At 50.0% G+C, this 17,633-nt stretch overlaps 1 protein-coding gene across 2 annotated transcripts in view; it reads right to left on the minus strand.

Annotated features, from left to right (window-relative positions):
- Window positions 1-6,039: 6,039 nt before the first annotated feature.
- SIDT1 (SID1 transmembrane family member 1) overlaps window positions 6,040-17,633 on the minus strand; it is a 65,505-nt gene continuing 53,911 nt past the window's right edge. The window contains exons 11-27 of one of the 2 annotated variants that reach the window (XM_072138954.1): window positions 14,928-14,971; window positions 14,771-14,842; window positions 14,539-14,678; window positions 14,390-14,463; window positions 14,249-14,315; window positions 12,339-12,412; window positions 12,139-12,262; window positions 11,947-12,064; window positions 11,725-11,861; window positions 11,283-11,391; window positions 11,125-11,139; window positions 10,856-10,932; window positions 10,552-10,598; window positions 10,372-10,477; window positions 10,113-10,223; window positions 7,551-7,664; window positions 6,040-7,057 (exon numbers count right to left, since the gene is read on the minus strand). In XM_072138954.1, coding sequence (XP_071995055.1) covers window positions 6,995-7,057; window positions 7,551-7,664; window positions 10,113-10,223; window positions 10,372-10,477; window positions 10,552-10,598; window positions 10,856-10,932; window positions 11,125-11,139; window positions 11,283-11,391; window positions 11,725-11,861; window positions 11,947-12,064; window positions 12,139-12,262; window positions 12,339-12,412; window positions 14,249-14,315; window positions 14,390-14,463; window positions 14,539-14,678; window positions 14,771-14,842; window positions 14,928-14,971 — 1,492 coding nt within the window. In that variant the 3' untranslated portion in view covers window positions 6,040-6,994. The remainder of the gene's footprint in view (window positions 7,058-7,550; window positions 7,665-10,112; window positions 10,224-10,371; window positions 10,478-10,551; window positions 10,599-10,855; window positions 10,933-11,124; window positions 11,140-11,282; window positions 11,392-11,724; window positions 11,862-11,946; window positions 12,065-12,138; window positions 12,263-12,338; window positions 12,413-14,248; window positions 14,316-14,389; window positions 14,464-14,538; window positions 14,679-14,770; window positions 14,843-14,927; window positions 14,972-17,633) is intronic. The other variant, XM_072138955.1, reaches the window with a different exon arrangement.

The raw sequence follows: 17,633 nt of genomic DNA on the forward strand, positions 1-17,633 counted from the left end.
TGCTGGCTTCTTCGTACTCAGAGAGGTGGCCCAGAGCCCGGGAGGCATAGGTGGAAATAGACTCCCGGGTCCTCAGCATTCCCCAGCCCTCTTCACTGAGGTCAGCCTCACCTCCCTGAGCACTCAACTTTCCTGCGGTATCCAGCTTTTCCGAGGTACCCAGCTTTCCCGAGGTATCCAGCTTTCCTGGGGTTTTGGTGCTTTTTGAAGCCTTTCCTGGCTACCCCTGCCTCCCGCCGGCCTAGACCGGGAAGCAGGAGCCTGGGACTTGCTGCCCTGGCTCATGCCTGGAAACCCACTCCCTCCCTGGGAGAGGAGAGAGCAGGCCCCAGGTGGAGGTGGTTTTCCCTGGAGCTCAGGAGCAGCAGCAGCACACAGCCTCTCACAGCAACAGACAGCTAACGAGCTAACGAGCTCCAGAGCTGCACTCACTATCTGCTGCTGGTGCAGTCACTGTGCACATACATGACATTACTTATCCTGTACTGATCCTGAGTTACATCCTGTATTATACTCCAGAGCTGCACTCACTATAGTATCATAGTATCATAGTATATAAGGCTGGAAGGAGACGCAAGTCCATCAAGTCCAACCTTCAAGAATTAAATAAATGTTTTATCCCCATAACCTGTGATATTTTTTCTCTCCAGAAAGTCATCCAGGCCTCTCTTGAACATGTACATAGAGTCCGCCATAACAACCTCCTGCGGCAGAGAGTTCCACAGTCTCACTGCTCTTACAGTAAAGAACCTTTGTCTATGGTGATGGTAGAACCTCCTCTCCTCTAGGTGTAGAGGATGTCCCCTGTCTATGGTGATGGTAGAACCTCCTCTCCTCTAGGCGTAGAGGATGCCCCCTGTCTATGGTGATGGTAGAACCTCCTCTCCTCTGGGTGTAGAGGATGCCTCCTGTCTATGGTGATGGTAGAACCTCCTCCCCTCTAGGTGTAGAGGATGCCCCCTGTCTATGGTGATGGTAGAATCGCCTCTCCTCTAGGTGTAGAGGATACCCCCTGTCTATGGTCATGATAGAACCTCCTCTCCTCTAGGTGTAGAGGATGCCCCCTGTATATGGTGATGGTAGAACCTCCTCTCCTCTGGGTGTAGAGGATGCCTCCTGTCTATGGTGATGGTAGAACCTCCTCCCCTCTAGGTGTAGAGGATTCCCCCTGTCTATGGTGATGGTAGAACCGCCTCTCCTCTAGGTGTAGAGGATGCCCCCTGTCTATGGTGATGGTAGAACCTCCTCTCCTCTAGGTGTAGAGGATGCCCCCTGTCTATAGGGATGGCAGAACCTCCTCTCCTCTAGGTGTAGAGGATGCCCCCTGTCTATGGTGATGGTAGAACCACCTCTCCTCTAGGTGTAGAGGATGTCCCCTGTCTATGGTGATGGTAGAACCACCTCTCCTCTAGGTGTAGAGGATGCCCCCTGTCTATGGTGATGGTAGAACCACCTCTCCTCTAGGTGTAGAGGATGCCCCCTGTCTATGGTGATGGTAGAACCTCCTCTCCTCTAGGTGTAGAGGATGCCCCCTGTCTATGGTGATGGTAGAATCGCCTCTCCTCTAGGCGTAGAGGATGCCCCCTGTCTATGGTGATGGTAGATCCTCCTCTTCTCTAGGTCTAGAGGATGCCCCCTGTCTATGGTGATGGTAGAACCTCCTCTCTTCTAGGTGTAGAGGATGCCCCTGTCTATGGTGATGGTAGAATCGCCTCTCCTCTAGGCGTAGAGGATGCCCCCTTGTTCTGGTCACAGGCCTAGGTATAAAAAGATCTTTGGAGAGATCCTTGTACTGTCCGTTCAGGTATTTGTACATTGTAATGAGGTCTCCCCTCAGTCGTCTTTTTTCTAAACTGAATAATCCCAAATTTTGTAATCTGTCATTGTATTCTAGTCCCCCCATTCCCCTAATAATCCTGGTTGCTCTCCTCTGCACCCGTTCCAGCTCTACTATATCCTTTTTATATACTGGTGCCCAAAACTGTACACAATATTCCATGTGTATATTGACCGTTTAGAACATAATTATACTTTTTGTTTCCATGGCCCAAGTGCATAACTTTACATTTATCTACATTAAACCTCATCAACCATTTCTCTGCCCATCCCTCAAGCTTCCACAAATCCCTCTGTAATGCTAAACTATCGACCTCAGTATTTATAACTTTACACAGCTTAGTATCATCTGCAAATATTGAAACTTGACTGTGTAAACCCACTACAAGGTCATTAATAAAAATATTAAAAAGAAGTGGCCCCAATACTGACCCCTGTGGCACTCCACTGGTAACATCAACCCAATCTGAGAATGTGCCATTAATGACCACCCTCTGTTTTCTATCACTAAGCCAATTACTTACCCAGATACACAGATTTTCTCCTACTCCCAGCAGTCTCATTTTATATACCAACCTTTTATGTGGCACGGTGTCAAATGCCTTTGAAAAGTCCAGATATACAACATCCACAGCGTCCCCCAGATCCAGTCTTGAACTTACCTCCTCGTAGAAACCAATCAGATTAGTCTGACAGGAGCGATCTCTCATAAACCCATGCTGACGCTGGGTTATAAGGTTGTGCACAGTGAGATACTCCAGGATAGCATCTCTAACAAACCCCTCAAATATTTTCCCCACCACAGCAGTTAGACTTACGGGTCTGTAGTTTCCAGGATCGCTATTTGATCCTTTTTTGTATATTGGTACCACATTTGCTATGCGCCAGTCCTGTGGAACATAACCAGTCCTCAGTGAATCTTCAAATATTAAAAATAACGGTCTGTCTATCACCGTACATAATTCATGCAGAACCCGGGGGTGTATGCCATCTGGCCCCGGTGATTTATCTATCTTAGTGGTTGCGAGGCGGCGCCTTACCTCTTCCTGGGTTAAACTGTTGACATTATAAAAAGAATTTACATTATTCCTCATTGTGTCTTCCACCAGGGGATTTTCCTGGGTAAAGACAGTTGAGAAGGCGACATTCAGTAGATTGGCCCTTTCCTCATCTCCTTCCACCATGACCCCCATGTTATTTCTAAGAGGACCCACACTCTCTGTTTTTAGTTTCTTATCATTTATATACTTGAAAAATAATTTGGGATTATTTTTGCTCTCCCTGGCAATATTTCTCTCAGTCTCTATTTTTGCGGCCTTTATCTGCTTTTTACAGGATTTATTTTTCTCTCTATAATCCTGTAATGCCTCATCGCTACCTTCACGTTTTAGCACCTTAAACGCTTTATCTTTCTCGCTTATTGCTTTCCTTACAAGACTAGTTAGCCACATAGGGTTTTTCTTGTTCCTTTTATGCTTTTTCCCATAAGGTATGTGTTTCTCACAGGACTTTTTCAGAATATATGAGAAAAAGTCCCATTTTTGGGGGGGGCTTTTGTCTTTGAGAGCATTATCCCAGTCTATGCCTTTAAGGTCTTCCCTTAGTTGATGAAAATTTGCCCTCCTGAAGTTTAGAGTGTTGGTTGCCCCTTCCCTAACGTGCTTAGTAAAGCGTAATACAAAATCAATGATATTATGATCACTATTCCCCAGGTTCCCCCCAACCTGTAGTTTTGATACCCTATCAGGTCTGTTGGTAAGGATAAGGTCCAGCAGTGCCCCCCCTCTTGTTGGCTCCAGGACTAGTTGCGACAGGTAATTGTCTTTTGTTGTTGACAAGAACCTGCTGCCTTTGAAGGACCTGCAGGTTTCTGCCCCCCAGTCGATATCTGGGTAATTGAAGTCTCCCATGATAAGTACTTCACCATGCTTTGAAGCCGCATCCATTTCACTTATTCTGCTGCTGGTGCAGTCACTGTACATACATGACATTACTTATCCTGTACTGATCCTGAGTTACATCCTGTATTATACTCCAGAGCTGCACTCACTATTCTGCTGCTGGTGCAGTCACTGTGTACATACATGACATTACTTATCCTGTACTGATCCTGAGTTACATCCTGTATTATACCCCAGAGCTGCACTCACTATCTGCTGCTGGTGCAGTCACTGTGTACGTACATGACATTACTTATCCTGTACTGATCCTGAGTTACATCCTGTATTATACCCCAGAGCTGCACTCACTATTCTGCTGCTGGTGCAGTCACTGTGTACATACATGACATTACTTATCCTGTACTGATCCTGAGTTACATCCTGTATTATACTCCAGAGCTGCACTCACTATTCTGCTGCTGGTGCAGTCACTGTGTACATACATGACATTACTTATCCTGTACTGATCCTGAGTTACATCCTGTATTATACTGCAGAGCTGCACTCACTATTCTGCTGCTGGTGCAGTCACTGTGTACATACATGACATTATTTATCCTGTACTGATCCTGAGTTACATCCTGTATTATACCCCAGAGCTGCACTCACTATTCTGCTGCTGGTGCAGTCACTGTGTACATACATGACATTACTTATCCTGTACTGATCCTGAGTTACATCCGGTATTATACTCCAGAGCTGCACTCACTATTCTGCTGCTGGTGCAGTCACTGTGTACATACATGACATTACTTATCCTGTAGTGATCCTGAGTTACATCCTGTATTATACCCCAGAGCTGCACTCAGTATTCTGCTGCTGGTGCAGTCACTGTGTACATACATGACATTACTTACCCTGTACTGATCCTGAGTTACATCCTGTATTATACCCCAGAGCTGCACTCACTATTCTGCTGCTGGTGCAGTCACTGTGTACATACATGACATTACTTATCCTGTACTGATCCTGAGTTACATCCTGTATTATACCCCAGAGCTGCACTCACTATTCTGCTGCTGGTGCAGTCACTGTGTACATACATGACATTACTTATCCTGTACTGATCCTGAGTTACATCCTGTATTATACCCCAGAGCTGCACTCACTATTCTGCTGCTGGTGCAGTCACTGTGTACATACATGACATTACTTACCCTGTACTGATCCTGAGTTACATCCTGTATTATACCCCAGAGCTGCACTCACTATTCTGCTGCTGGTGCAGTCACTGTGTACATACATGACATTACTTATCCTGTACTGATCCTGAGTTACATCCTGTATTATACCCCAGAGCTGCACTCACTATTCTGCTGCTGGTGCAGTCACTGTGTACATACATGACATTACTTATCCTGTACTGATCCTGAGTTACATCCTGTATTATACCCCAGAGCTGCACTCACTATTCTGCTGCTGGTGCAGTCACTGTGTACATACATGACATTACTTATCCTGTACTGATCCTGAGTTACATCCTGTATTATACTCCAGAGCTGCACTCACTATTCTGCTGCTGGTGCAGTCACTGTACATACATGACATTACTTATCCTGTACTGATCCTGAGTTACATCCTGTATTATACTCCAGAGCTGCACTCACTATTCTGCTGCTGGTGCAGTCACTGTACATACATGACATTACTTATCCTGTACTGATCCTGAGTTACATCCTGTATTATACTCCAGAGCTGCACTCACTATTCTGCTGCTGGTGCAGTCACTGTGTACATACATGACATTACTTATCCTGTACTGATCCTGAGTTACATCCTGTATTATACTCCAGAGCTGCACTCACTATTCTGCTGCTGGTGCAGTCACTGTGTACATACATGACATTACTTATCCTGTACTGATCCTGAGTTACATCCTGTATTATACTCCAGAGCTGCACTCACTATTCTGCTGCTGGTGCAGTCACTGTGTACATACATGACATTACTTATCCTGTACTGATCCTGAGTTACATCCTGTATTATACCCCAGAGCTGCACTCACTATTCTGCTGCTGGTGCAGTCACTGTGTACATACATGACATTACTTATCCTGTACTGATCCTGAGTTACATCCTGTATTATACCCCAGAGCTGCACTCACTATTCTGCTGCTGGTGCAGTCACTGTGTACATACATGACATTACTTATCCTGTACTGATCCTGAGTTACATCCAGTATTATACCCAGAGCTGCACTCACTATTCTGCTGGTGAAGCTATTGCTTGTGACCATGTATTATGAAGTCGATATTCTCTCAATCACCGTTTCTTGTCAATAGTTAAACTTTATTTAAAAAACAAAGTGCATGCCTCCTGCAGTGTAAAATTCTATTCTTGTATGTCTTTCCTGATGATGCGGAGCTTCTCTCTTTATGAATAACTTGCAGTTCTGTGCATCCGGATCTTTTTGGTTCACGCCAAACTACAGTGAAGACTGATAAAGGAGGAAAGAAAGAGGAAACGTCTGTAACAAGTCTCATTTATGAAGGTCAAGAACGGAAGGAGATAATCACAGAATTTTATTCCCGATTCCTCATTAGTGATGAGAACGGGGTCTTCTGTGTGGGCGTGGCTGCAGTGGAGACCCCCGATCTCATGATCAGCGATGGACTCTCAGTGATCACAAGGTCGTGGTCAGGCTCCGCCCCTTTAACAGGGCAGAAGTGTCTTTAACCATTCGTGTTCAGTGGGGAGCTGAAAGCTGGGACTTGGGTGTAAGATAACGCAGAGGGATGGGGGATGGGAAGCAGCTTGTGCCGCAGCAGACGCCGGTGACAATACCGTGACGGGTTCTGCAGGTTCTCGATGATCGTCTTAAGGTTCTCATTACAAAAAAACTGTACAAATTACACTTCAATAAATTAAGAAGAAGAACCACAATTCTACAACACAGGCAGCACTGAAAGAGTTAACTGGACAGGGGGGGGGGGGGGCGCGTGCAGCGGGAGACGGATAAAAAGTTTCTAAAAATTGGCAATAATTAGTAATAAGTCATTTGGCAGTAACACCCGTCCTGAGCAGCAGGGGGCAGACAAGCCTCAGCGCCACGGGAGACCCCAGACCCGGGCAGGAGTGGACAGCCAGGTGGACTGCAGACAGGACAGGGCGACTCCTCCTCCTGCCGCTTCTGACTCCTCCTCTTCTTCCGTATCAGGAAGATAAACCAAGTTCAACTCCCGCCAGGACACAGGACAACGGAGACGCCTGAGGCTCCTCAGAAGACGGGGATCTTGTCTCTGCGCACGTCGTCCAGGTCATCGTCCAGTGTGAGGAGAACCTGAGGAGGAAGAAGCGTTACCCCGGGGAACACTGCTGTGCTCTGTGCACTCTGCAAGTCAGACTCCTCCCCCACTACAAGTCAGACTCCTCCCCCACTACAAGTCAGACTCCTCCCCCACAAGTCAGACTCCTCCCCCGCTACAAGTCAGACCCTTCCCCCTCTACAAGTCAGACTCCTCCCCCACTACAAGTCAGACTCCTCCCCCACTACAAGTCAGACTCCTCCCCCACTACAAGTCAGACTCCTCCCCCACTACAAGTCAGACTCCTCCCCCACTACAAGTCAGACTCCTCCCCCACTACAAGTCAGACTCCTCCCCCACTACAAGTCAGACTCCCCCCCCACTACAGGTCAGACCCCTCCCCCACTACAAGTCAGACTCCTCCCCCTCTACAAGTCAGACTCCTCCCGCACTACAAGTCAGACTCCTCCCCCACTACAAGTCAGACTCCTCCCCCACTACAAGTCAGACTCCTCCCCCACCGCTTACCAGGAACGAGAAGAACATGGCCGTCGAGGAGAGGAAGTGCCAGATGTCATGGTCGTCAAAAAAGTGCATGAGGATACAGTCACGGTTTTTCTCTCGGGACTGGGCCGGACTTTCCTGGAAAGAATGGGATATCTTTAATAACGAGATCACAATATTCTGCGCTCATCTCCTCGCTCTGCTGGTTCTGTCTGTGAATCCGTTTGGGAGGAGGTGGAGATTATTACTGAGCGGCTGCTGGGAGGGGCTTCTGGTGGGTGGGGCTTCTGGTGGGAGCGGCTAACCCTGCTGATTCTCATGCAGGGGACACCATGTGATGCTGCTCTCTGTGCAGGAGAATCCTGTGCCCGTCCCTTCCTCCGAAGCTCTGCCTGCACCATGCAGCCGCCTCCTCCAAGCTCCTGCTTCCTGGACACTATCTACACAGCAGGTAACCTACAGCATCTCACACCGGGCACAGACTATGCACGTCATGTGACTGTTTCATAGCTGGATACTACTCCTGTATCCATGCAGTGTAGCTGCTCCTGCACCCTCCACATGCTGACAGCTCCCACGCTAGGCCCCGGAGCTACTTTAAGCACTGGATGGGGCATGCAATCCCCTGGGGCGCAGCCTGGGCTCCATCTCCTCTTCCCTTCTGCAGCAGTTGGGTCAGTGAGAAGAGAGGAGGGGGCGGGGCACAGCCAGAGAGGAAGAGGAAGCAGTGATCCATGTGTAACCCTTCGCCTTCTGAGGCAGAGAGAAGTCACTGTGCATGGCAGTAACTCCAGGGGTAGCAGCTGCTAAGAGGCCCACAGCGTCAGGGGGCCCAGCAATCAGGACGATGTGTACCATCATGTTCAGTGTATATGGTACTGAATGTAAGTGTGTATATGGTGAGTATATGCTGTACGTGTGTGTATGGTATGTATACACTGTGTGTATGTGTGTTAGTAGTGTATACATGTGTATATACTGTAGGTATATGGCAATGTATATATCAGTGCATAAATATGTGTATTAATGTGTGGGATTGTACAGATATTTACATTTTATTTTAAGGGGAATGGGGGCTTCATTCAGAATTCCGCTATGGGGCCCAGCATCTCCTAGAGCCTCCTGTGTCACTGTGGGTAAGTGTATATGTGTGGTGGAAATATATGTATATAATCTTTAGTATATACCAATGCGCGCGTGTGTCTATGTGCATGTGTGTGTTTGCATCTGCATCTATGTGTCTCCTGTGCATGAGGTTCTGCAGCAGCTGAGATGTGTATTATTATGCGGCTCTGCAACAGCTTTAAACATAACTTTGTGGGGAGGAGCTGCAAATTTTAAGGTTTTCCCTGTTCACTAAATGACCTGGAATCTGCCCTGTTATTCACTATATGGACCTGGTATGTCCTGGGGACCTAGGTTCTAGGGCAGGTCCTGGAACAAGTTGGACACCTCCCGCACCCCTCCCCCACCTGTCCGACCTCTCCCCCATCTGTCTGACCCTTCCCCCATCTGTCTGACCCTTCCCCCATCTGTCTGACCCTTCCCCCATCTGTCTGACCCTTCCCCCATCTGTCTGACCCTTCCCCCATCTGTCTGACCCTTCCCCCATCTGTCTGACCCTTCCCCCATCTGTCTAACCCTTCCCCCATCTCTCTGACCCTTCCCCCATCTGTCTGACCCTTCCCCCATCTGTCTGACCCTTCCCCCATCTGTCTGACCCTTCCCCCATCTGTCTGACCCTTCCCCCATCTGTCTGACCCTTCCCCCATCTGTCTGACCCTTCCCCCATCTGTCTGACCCTTCCCCCATCTGTCTGACCCTTCCCCCATCTCTCTGACCCTTCCCCCATCTGTCTGACCCTTCCCCCATCTGTCTGACCCTTCCCCCATCTGTCTGACCCTTCCCCCATCTGTCTGACCCTTCCCCCATCTGTCTGACCCTTCTCCCATCTGTCTGACCCTTCCCCCATCTGTCTGACCCTTCCCCCATCTGTCTGACCCTTCCCCCATCTGTCTGACCCCTCCCCCATCTGTCTGACCCTTCCCCCATCTCTCTGACCCTTCCCCCATCTCTCTGACCCCTCCCGCATCTGTCTGACCCCTCCCGCATCTGTCTGACCCCTCCCGCATCTCTCTGACCCCTCCCGCATCTCTCTGACCCCTCCCGCATCTCTCTGACCCCTCCCGCATCTCTCTGACCCCTCCCGCATCTCTCTGACCCCTCCCGCATCTCTATGACCTCTCCAGCATCTTTCTGACCCCTCCTGCATCTGTCTGTGCCCTCCCGCATCCGTATGACCCTCCCCCATAAGTCTGACCCCTCCCGCATCTCTCTGACCCCTCCCCCATCTGTCTGACCCCTCCCGCATCTGTCTGACCTCTCCCCTTCTGTCTAACCTCTACCACATCTGTCTGACCCCTCCCCCATCTGTCTGACCCCTCCCCCATCAGTCTCACTTCAGTCTCAGGACATTTTTGCTCCCTTTTGTCAGTTTCCTGTTTGGCCACTAGATGTCAGCGCATGCTGCAGCGTTCTCTGGTGTAATACCGGCAGCAGCCAGCGGGGGGCGATCTCCCGTCTCACCTCCCAGCTGCTCAGGTTCTGGAAGAAGAAGTAGAGAGCGGCGGCCCAGAGTCCAGCGGTGGCCAAGATACAGAAGAGCGGCAGCGGACGGATCTTCTCTGAGCTGCGGAGCTGGGAAAGGAAGAGAGAAGATACATGTGCATAGTCTCCACATGATGACTCCCAGGGTTTGTCAGGGCCCTGGGAAAGTTGTGTGGCAGATATAATGGCTAGCACTCAGCTTTCCCAGGCCCTGATAAGAGTCTCCCTCCCCCGTTACCTTCATGATGATGTAGAAGGCCAGGTACAGCAGCAGGTTACAGATGAAGATCCCCAGCAAGTACGAGGCAAAGTCCCGAGGGCGATAAACCAGACCAAAGATGGCGCTGCAAGAGGGAGGTCAGAGGTCACGGGGAAGGCGGGGTCCACAAAATGGCGCTACATTGGAACCAGTACTCACAAGAACCAGTTGACGATGTTCCCCACGATGAGCAGAACCATCCGGTCCTGGGGGTAGAACAAAAACCACCAAAATCATTGAAAACACGATGGACGCGGAAGGGGTGGGGCTATTTATTATAATGAGGCAGCAAAGCTCTCAGGGCTCCGCCTCTTTAGTGTTTATCTAACAGAAAGGGGAGGAGCCTTGACAACAAATCCGGTGATATAATCGCGGATCGTATCGGGAGGCAAGTAGCTCCGCCCACTAACGATATCACTGGTGCACCAAGCCCCTCCTCTTTTGTGGTCGCGCCTTCACCTACCATGTACATGGGGCGGCTGCACTGCTGGACGCAGTCCGTGTACAGGATCTGGAAGATTCGCCGGAAGATCCCGAAATCTGCGCAGGAAAGACAAGATTCAGTCACGTGACGGCGGGAAGCGGAGATCTATGGGCGGAGCCCCGGGAGTCACCCCGATACTTGGCCTAGGACCGGAGACTACAGCGGGTGCAGCCTGGAACCTTAACCCATTGTATCCCAGGACGCAAGTAAAATACAAACAAACAAAAAAAGCGGAAAGAAGATTTTACCTGCGTTGGACACGTCTGAGAGGAGAGCGGAGGAGAAAGCGGAGAGATGGAGAGCGTCAGCAAGGAGGACGGGACAAAGAGCCAGTGTGTCTATATACCCTACAGTACAGCTATCGCTCTCTGGTGTCTGCCACCAGGAAGCTACAGGAGGGTCTCACCGATCCGGAAGCGTCCCATGTAGTAGATGTGAGTGCTGAGCGCCAGGGAGCCCACCACGTGGATGATGGAGAAGAGGACCCAGAACCACCAGTTATCCTTCCCGAAAACCTGGAGAAGACGATATAGCACAAGTCACATCCAAAGCTGCATCAAACCTGCTGCCTGAGACAGAGACAGGGGGCTTTACTAAGATTCAGTGCTATCCCCTATGAGTCCGGTTCTGGGTCCGAGATCAGCATCTCACAACCAAACCTGTGGATGAGGGAGGAGGGACAACACAGAATCCTGGGACAACCCCTTTAAACTCTTGTCAGGTAGAAAAATGCAGCTTTGGATGTGACTGGAGCAAAGAACATGAAGATTAGGTGTCATCTCTAAAGCCCGCCCACTTATCCTGGAGGCATCGTCAGATGCTGATTTAGTAGTGACTAGAGCACTCACCACCCCCAGGACGGCCAGGAAGATGACCAGAGCGAAGGAGGCGTAGGCGGCGTAGGCGCTGGCGTTGATGTCCGGGTGCCGCGTCTGGTAGAGCTTCAGCATGCAGAGGCCGGCGATCATGTACATGAAGGAGGTGTCTGCGGGGGGAGAGGCAGGATTTAGGGACCGGAACAAGGGGAGGAGCTATACCTGAACATCCCACCAGGGGTCGCCACCTCTTACCAAACTGGAAGTTGGAGTAGTTGGGGCAGACGTGGTAACAGGCGCTGAGGACACCCTCCATGGTCAGGGCGATGCCCATCGTGTAGAAGAGGCCAAAGTGTTTGGGGATCCCGAATTCCTGTAGAGAAGGAGACATTAATAATGTGACACTGCAGAGGCCCCTCCCCCTTGTCACATTGGTGGCTCCCGTACCAGGGCGTAGACGTCGTTGGCCTCCAGAAAGCTGCGGTGCTGCAGATCCCGGTGCAGGACGATGAGGAGGAAGAGGAATCCCAGGAGGACGTGGCCCAGGTTACTCAGGATGTTATTAAAGGAGCTAAAATCACAGAACAAAGGACCGGTATGTGGGAAAGCTGGGTGACAACATGGCCACCAATACCAAGGACACTTACCTGAGGACCCCTAGAGGATGAGCGCAGAGGAAGTTATAGTAACAGATGTCCTGGTTCCCGGTGACATTCACCACCTGAGGACAGCACAGAGGGAATGAGAGGAAAGCATGGAGGAAAGGCAGGGGCGGGGCATCGAGATTCAAGAAGGAAAGGCAGGGGTGGGGCATCGAGATTCAAGAAGGAAAGGCAGGGGCGGGGCATCGAGATTCAAGAAGGAAAGGCAGGGGCGGGGCAATGGTCAACATGGAGGAAAGGCAGGGGTGGGGCAACGAGATTCATGAAGGAAAGGCAGGGGCGGGGCATCGAGATTCAAGAAGGAAAGGCAGGGGCGGGGCAATGGTCAACATGGAGGAAAGGCAGGGGCGGGGCATCATTATTCATGAAGGAAAGGCAGGGGCGGGGCATCGAGATTCAAGAAGGAAAGGCAGGGGCGGGGCATCAAGATTCAAGAAAGAAAGGCAGGGGTGGGGCAACGGTCCTCAAGAAGGAAAGGCAGGGGCGGGGCATCGAGATTCAAGAAGGAAAGGCAGGGGCGGGGCAATGGTCAACATGGAGGAAAGGCAGGGGCGGGGCATCATTATTCATGAAGGAAAGGCAGGGGCGGGGCATCGAGATTCAAGAAGGAAAGGCAGGGGCGGGGCATCAAGATTCAAGAAAGAAAGGCAGGGGTGGGGCAACGGTCATCAAGAAGGAAAGGCAGGGGCGGGGAATCTGACAACATGGAAGACGAGCAGGGACTAAAATCCAGTTAAAATGGATTTTTTTCTATCTACTGTGGAAAATTGGGACAACCCTTTTAAGCATCATGCTAGAGAAATCCAGTGCTGTATCTATGTAATAGGCTTGGTTCCAGTCCTGTATCTACGTAGTAAATTTGTTTCTTGTGCTGTATCTACACAGTAAGCTTGGTTCTTGTCCTGTATCTACGCAGTAAATTTGGTTCCGGTCCTGTATCTATGCAGTAAGCTTGGTTCTGGTCCTGTATCTATGCAGTAATCTTGGTTCTTGACCTGTATCTATGCAGTAATCTTGGTTCTGGTCCTGTATCTATGCAGTAAGCTTAGTTCTTGTCCTGTATCTATGCAGTAAGCTTGGTTCCGGGCCTGTATCTATGCAGTAAGCTTGGTTCTTGTCCAGTATCTACCCAGTAAGCTTGTTTCCGGTCCTGTATCTACGCAGTAAGCTTGGTTCTTGTACTGTATCTATGCAGTAAGCTTGGTTCTTGTACTGTATCTACGCAGTAAGCTTGGTTCTTGTCCTGTATCTACGCAGTAAGCTTGGTTCTTGTCCAGTATCTACGCAGTAAGCTGGGTCCGGTCCTGTATCTATGCAGTAAGCTTGGTCCTTGACCTGTATCTTTGCAGTAAGCTTGGTTCCGGTCCTGTATCTACACAGTAAGCTTGGTTCCGGTCCTGTATCTACGCAGTAAGCTTGGTTCTGGTCCTGTATCTACACAGTAAGCTTGGTTCCGGTCCTGTATCTACGCAGTAAGCTTGGTTCCGGGCTTGTATCTATGCAGTAAGCTTGGTTCCGGTCCTGTATCTACACAGTAAGCTTGGTTCCGGTCCTGTATCTACGCAGTAAGCTTGGTTCTGGGCTTGTATCTATGCAGTAAGCTTGGTTCCGGTCCTGTATCTACACAGTAAGCTTGGTTCTGGTCCTGTATCTACGCAGTAAGCTTGGTTCCGGTCCTGTATCTACGCAGTAAGCTTGGTTCCGGGCTTGTATCTATGCAGTAAGCTTGTTTCCGGTTCTGTATCTATCCCTCTAAGCTTGGTTTACGTACTGTATATAAGCATTTACCTTGATTTGGTACCAAGGATATCTATTTAAATGTTTGGACTGAGGGGAAGTAATTTCCATCTACCGCATCTCACGGAATGAATACAGCGGGTGGTGGCAGTACTTACCGTCTGGTAGGTGATAACGAGCTGGATGACGGGCAGAGCGTAGAAGACGGCGATGGTGATGATGTTCCTGTGGGGAGGAGAAGGGATCATGAATCTGAGGGGGTCGGAGGTGCGAGGGGTCGGGAGAGGCGCAGGACTCACCAGAAGTAGATCTTGTACTTCTTACTGATGGTCCTGCGGTCCTTGATGGACAGATCCGAGACGTAGAGGAAGGCCTGGGGGGAGGGGAGGACAGTAAGTAACAATGGCCGCTCCATGGCAATATGGGGACAGGGTCGTGTCACTTGTACCTTTGCCTGGATGACATTTTTGTCGCCCTCCATCTCGGGGATTCCATCAATGTCGCTCTCCTCATCCGCAGAACTGTCGGAGTAGACCCGCGGGCGGGGGATGGGCGGCAGAGACTTCGCTTTTCTCTGACGCGACTCATCTGGGAAGACAGAATAGTCACAACCACTGGCATCTGCTGCTCCTTCTTTTGTTCCCTGTTATCAGCCCCCTGCAGTTTCCGGGTAGTCTTACCTATCGCCCCGTAGCTGCTTCCCTCTGGGGTGCTGGTGGTTATGGGGTGTGAAGCCGCCACCGTCCCCTCTCCTGTAATAGGAAGACAACATAACTTATCTGCCCCCCCTGTATTATCTACAGATAAGGGGGGATCATTGTATAAACTCAGACGCACCATCATCCGGGCTCCCGCTCATGTTCAGAGACTTCTTCTGCAACCTGAAACAGCAAATTATTTATCAATGTCAATGACCCACAGTCACCACAAGGGGGAGCAGCGCTACTAATAACATGTACTACCCACAGTCACCACAAGGGGGAGCAGCGCTACTAATAACATGTACTACCCACAGTCACCACAAGGGGGAGCAGCGCTACTAATAACATGTACTACCCACAGTCACCACAAGGGGAAGCAGCGCTACTAATAACATGTACTACCCACAGTCACCACAAGGGGGAGCAGCGCTACTAATAACATGTACTACCCACAGTCACCACAAGGAGGAGCAGTGCTACTAATAACATGTACTACCCACAGTCACCACAAGGGGGAGCAGCGCTACTAATAACATGTACTACCCACAGTCACCACAAGGGGGAGCAGCGCTACTAATAACATGCACTACCCACAGTCACCACAAGGGGGAGCAGCGCTACTAATAACATGTACTACCCACAGTCACCACAAGGGGGAGCAGTGCAACTAATAACATGTACTACCCACAGTCACCACAAGGGGGTAGCAGCGCTACTAATAACATGCACTACCCACAGTCACCACAAGGGGGAGCAGCGCTACTAATAACATGTACTACCCACAGTCACCACAAGGGGGAGCAGCACTACTAATAACATGTACTACCCACAGTCACCACAAGGGGGAGCAGCGCTACTAATAACATGTACTACCCACAGTCACCACAAGGGGGAGCAGCGCTACTAATAACATGTACTACACACAGTCACCACAAGGAGGAGCAGCGCTACTAATAACATGTACTACCCACAGTCACCACAAGGGGGAGCAGCGCTACTAATAACATGTACTACCCACAGTCACCACAAGGGGGAGCAGTGCTACTAATAACATGTACTACCCACAGTCACCACAAGGGGGAGCAGCGCTACTAATAACATGTACTACCCACAATCACCACAAGGGGGAGCAGCGCTACTAATAACATGTACTACCCACAGTCACCACAAGGGGAAGCAGCGCTACTAATAACATGTACTACCCACAGTCACCACAAGGGGGAGCAGCGCTACTAATAACATGTACTACCCACAGTCACCACAAGGGGGAGCAGCGCTACTAATAACATGTACTACCCACAGTCACCACAAGGGGGAGCAGTGCTACTAATAACATGTACTACCCACAGTCACCACAAGGGGGAGCAGCGCTACTAATAACATGTACTACCCACAGTCACCACAAGGGGGAGCAGCGCTACTAATAACATGTACTACCCACAGTCACCACAAGGGGGAGCAGCGCTACTAATAACATGCACTACCCACAGTCACCACAAGGGGGAGCAGCGCTACTAATAACATGTACTACCCACAGTCACCACAAGGGGGGAGCAGTGCTACTAATAACATGTACTACCCACAGTCACCACAAGGGGGAGCAGCGCTACTAATAACATGTACTACCCACAGTCACCACAAGGAGGAGCAGCGCTACTAATAACATGTACTACCCACAGTCACCACAAGGGGGAGCAGTGCTACTAATAACATGTACTACCCACAGTCACCACAAGGGGGAGCAGCGCTACTAATAACATGTACTACCCACAGTCACCACAAGGGGGAGCAGCGCTACTAATAACATGTACTACCCACAGTCACCACAAGGGAGGCAGCGCTACTAATAACATGTACTACCCACAGTCACCACAAGGGGGAGCAGCGCTACTAATAACATGTACTACCCACAGTCACCACAAGGGGGAGCAGCGCTACTAATAACATGCACTACCCACAGTCACCACAAGGGGGAGCAGCGCTACTAATAACATGTACTACCCACAGTCACCACAAGGGGGAGCAGCGCTACTAATAACATGTACTACCCACAGTCACCACAAGGAGGAGCAGCGCTACTAATAACATGTACTACCCACAGTCACCACAAGGGGGAGCAGCGCTACTAATAACATGCACTACCCACAGTCACCACAAGGGGGAGCAGCGCTACTAATAACATGTACTACCCACAGTCACCACAAGGGGGAGCAGCGCTACTAATAACATGCACTGCCCACAGTCACCACAAGGAGGAGCAGCGCTACTAATAACATGTACTACCCACAGTCACCACAAGGGGAAGCAGTGCTACTAATAACATGTACTACCCACAGTCACCACAAGGGGGAGCAGCGCTACTAATAACATGTACTACCTACAGTCACCACAAGGAGGAGCAGCGCTACTAATAACATGTACTACCCACAGTCACCACAAGGGGGAGCAGCGCTACTAATAACATGTACTACCCACAGTCACCACAAGGGGGAGCAGCGCTACTAATAACATGTACTACCCACAGTCACCACAAGGGGGAGCAGTGCTACTAATAACATGTACTACCCACAGTCACCACAAGGGGGAGCAGCGCTACTAATAACATGTACTACCCACAGTCACCACAAGGGGAAGCAGCGCTACTAATAACATGTACTACCCACAGTCACCACAAGGGGGAGCAGCGCTACTAATAACATGTACTACCCACAGTCACCACAAGGGGGGAGCAGCGCTACTAATAACATGTACTACCCACAGTCACCACAAGGGGGAGCAGTGCTACTAATAACATGTACTACCCACAGTCACCACAAGGGGGAGCAGCGCTACTAATAACATG

This window comes from Engystomops pustulosus, chromosome 2, assembly GCF_040894005.1.
Source record: "Engystomops pustulosus chromosome 2, aEngPut4.maternal, whole genome shotgun sequence".
NCBI classification, from domain to species: domain Eukaryota; kingdom Metazoa; phylum Chordata; class Amphibia; order Anura; family Leptodactylidae; genus Engystomops; species Engystomops pustulosus.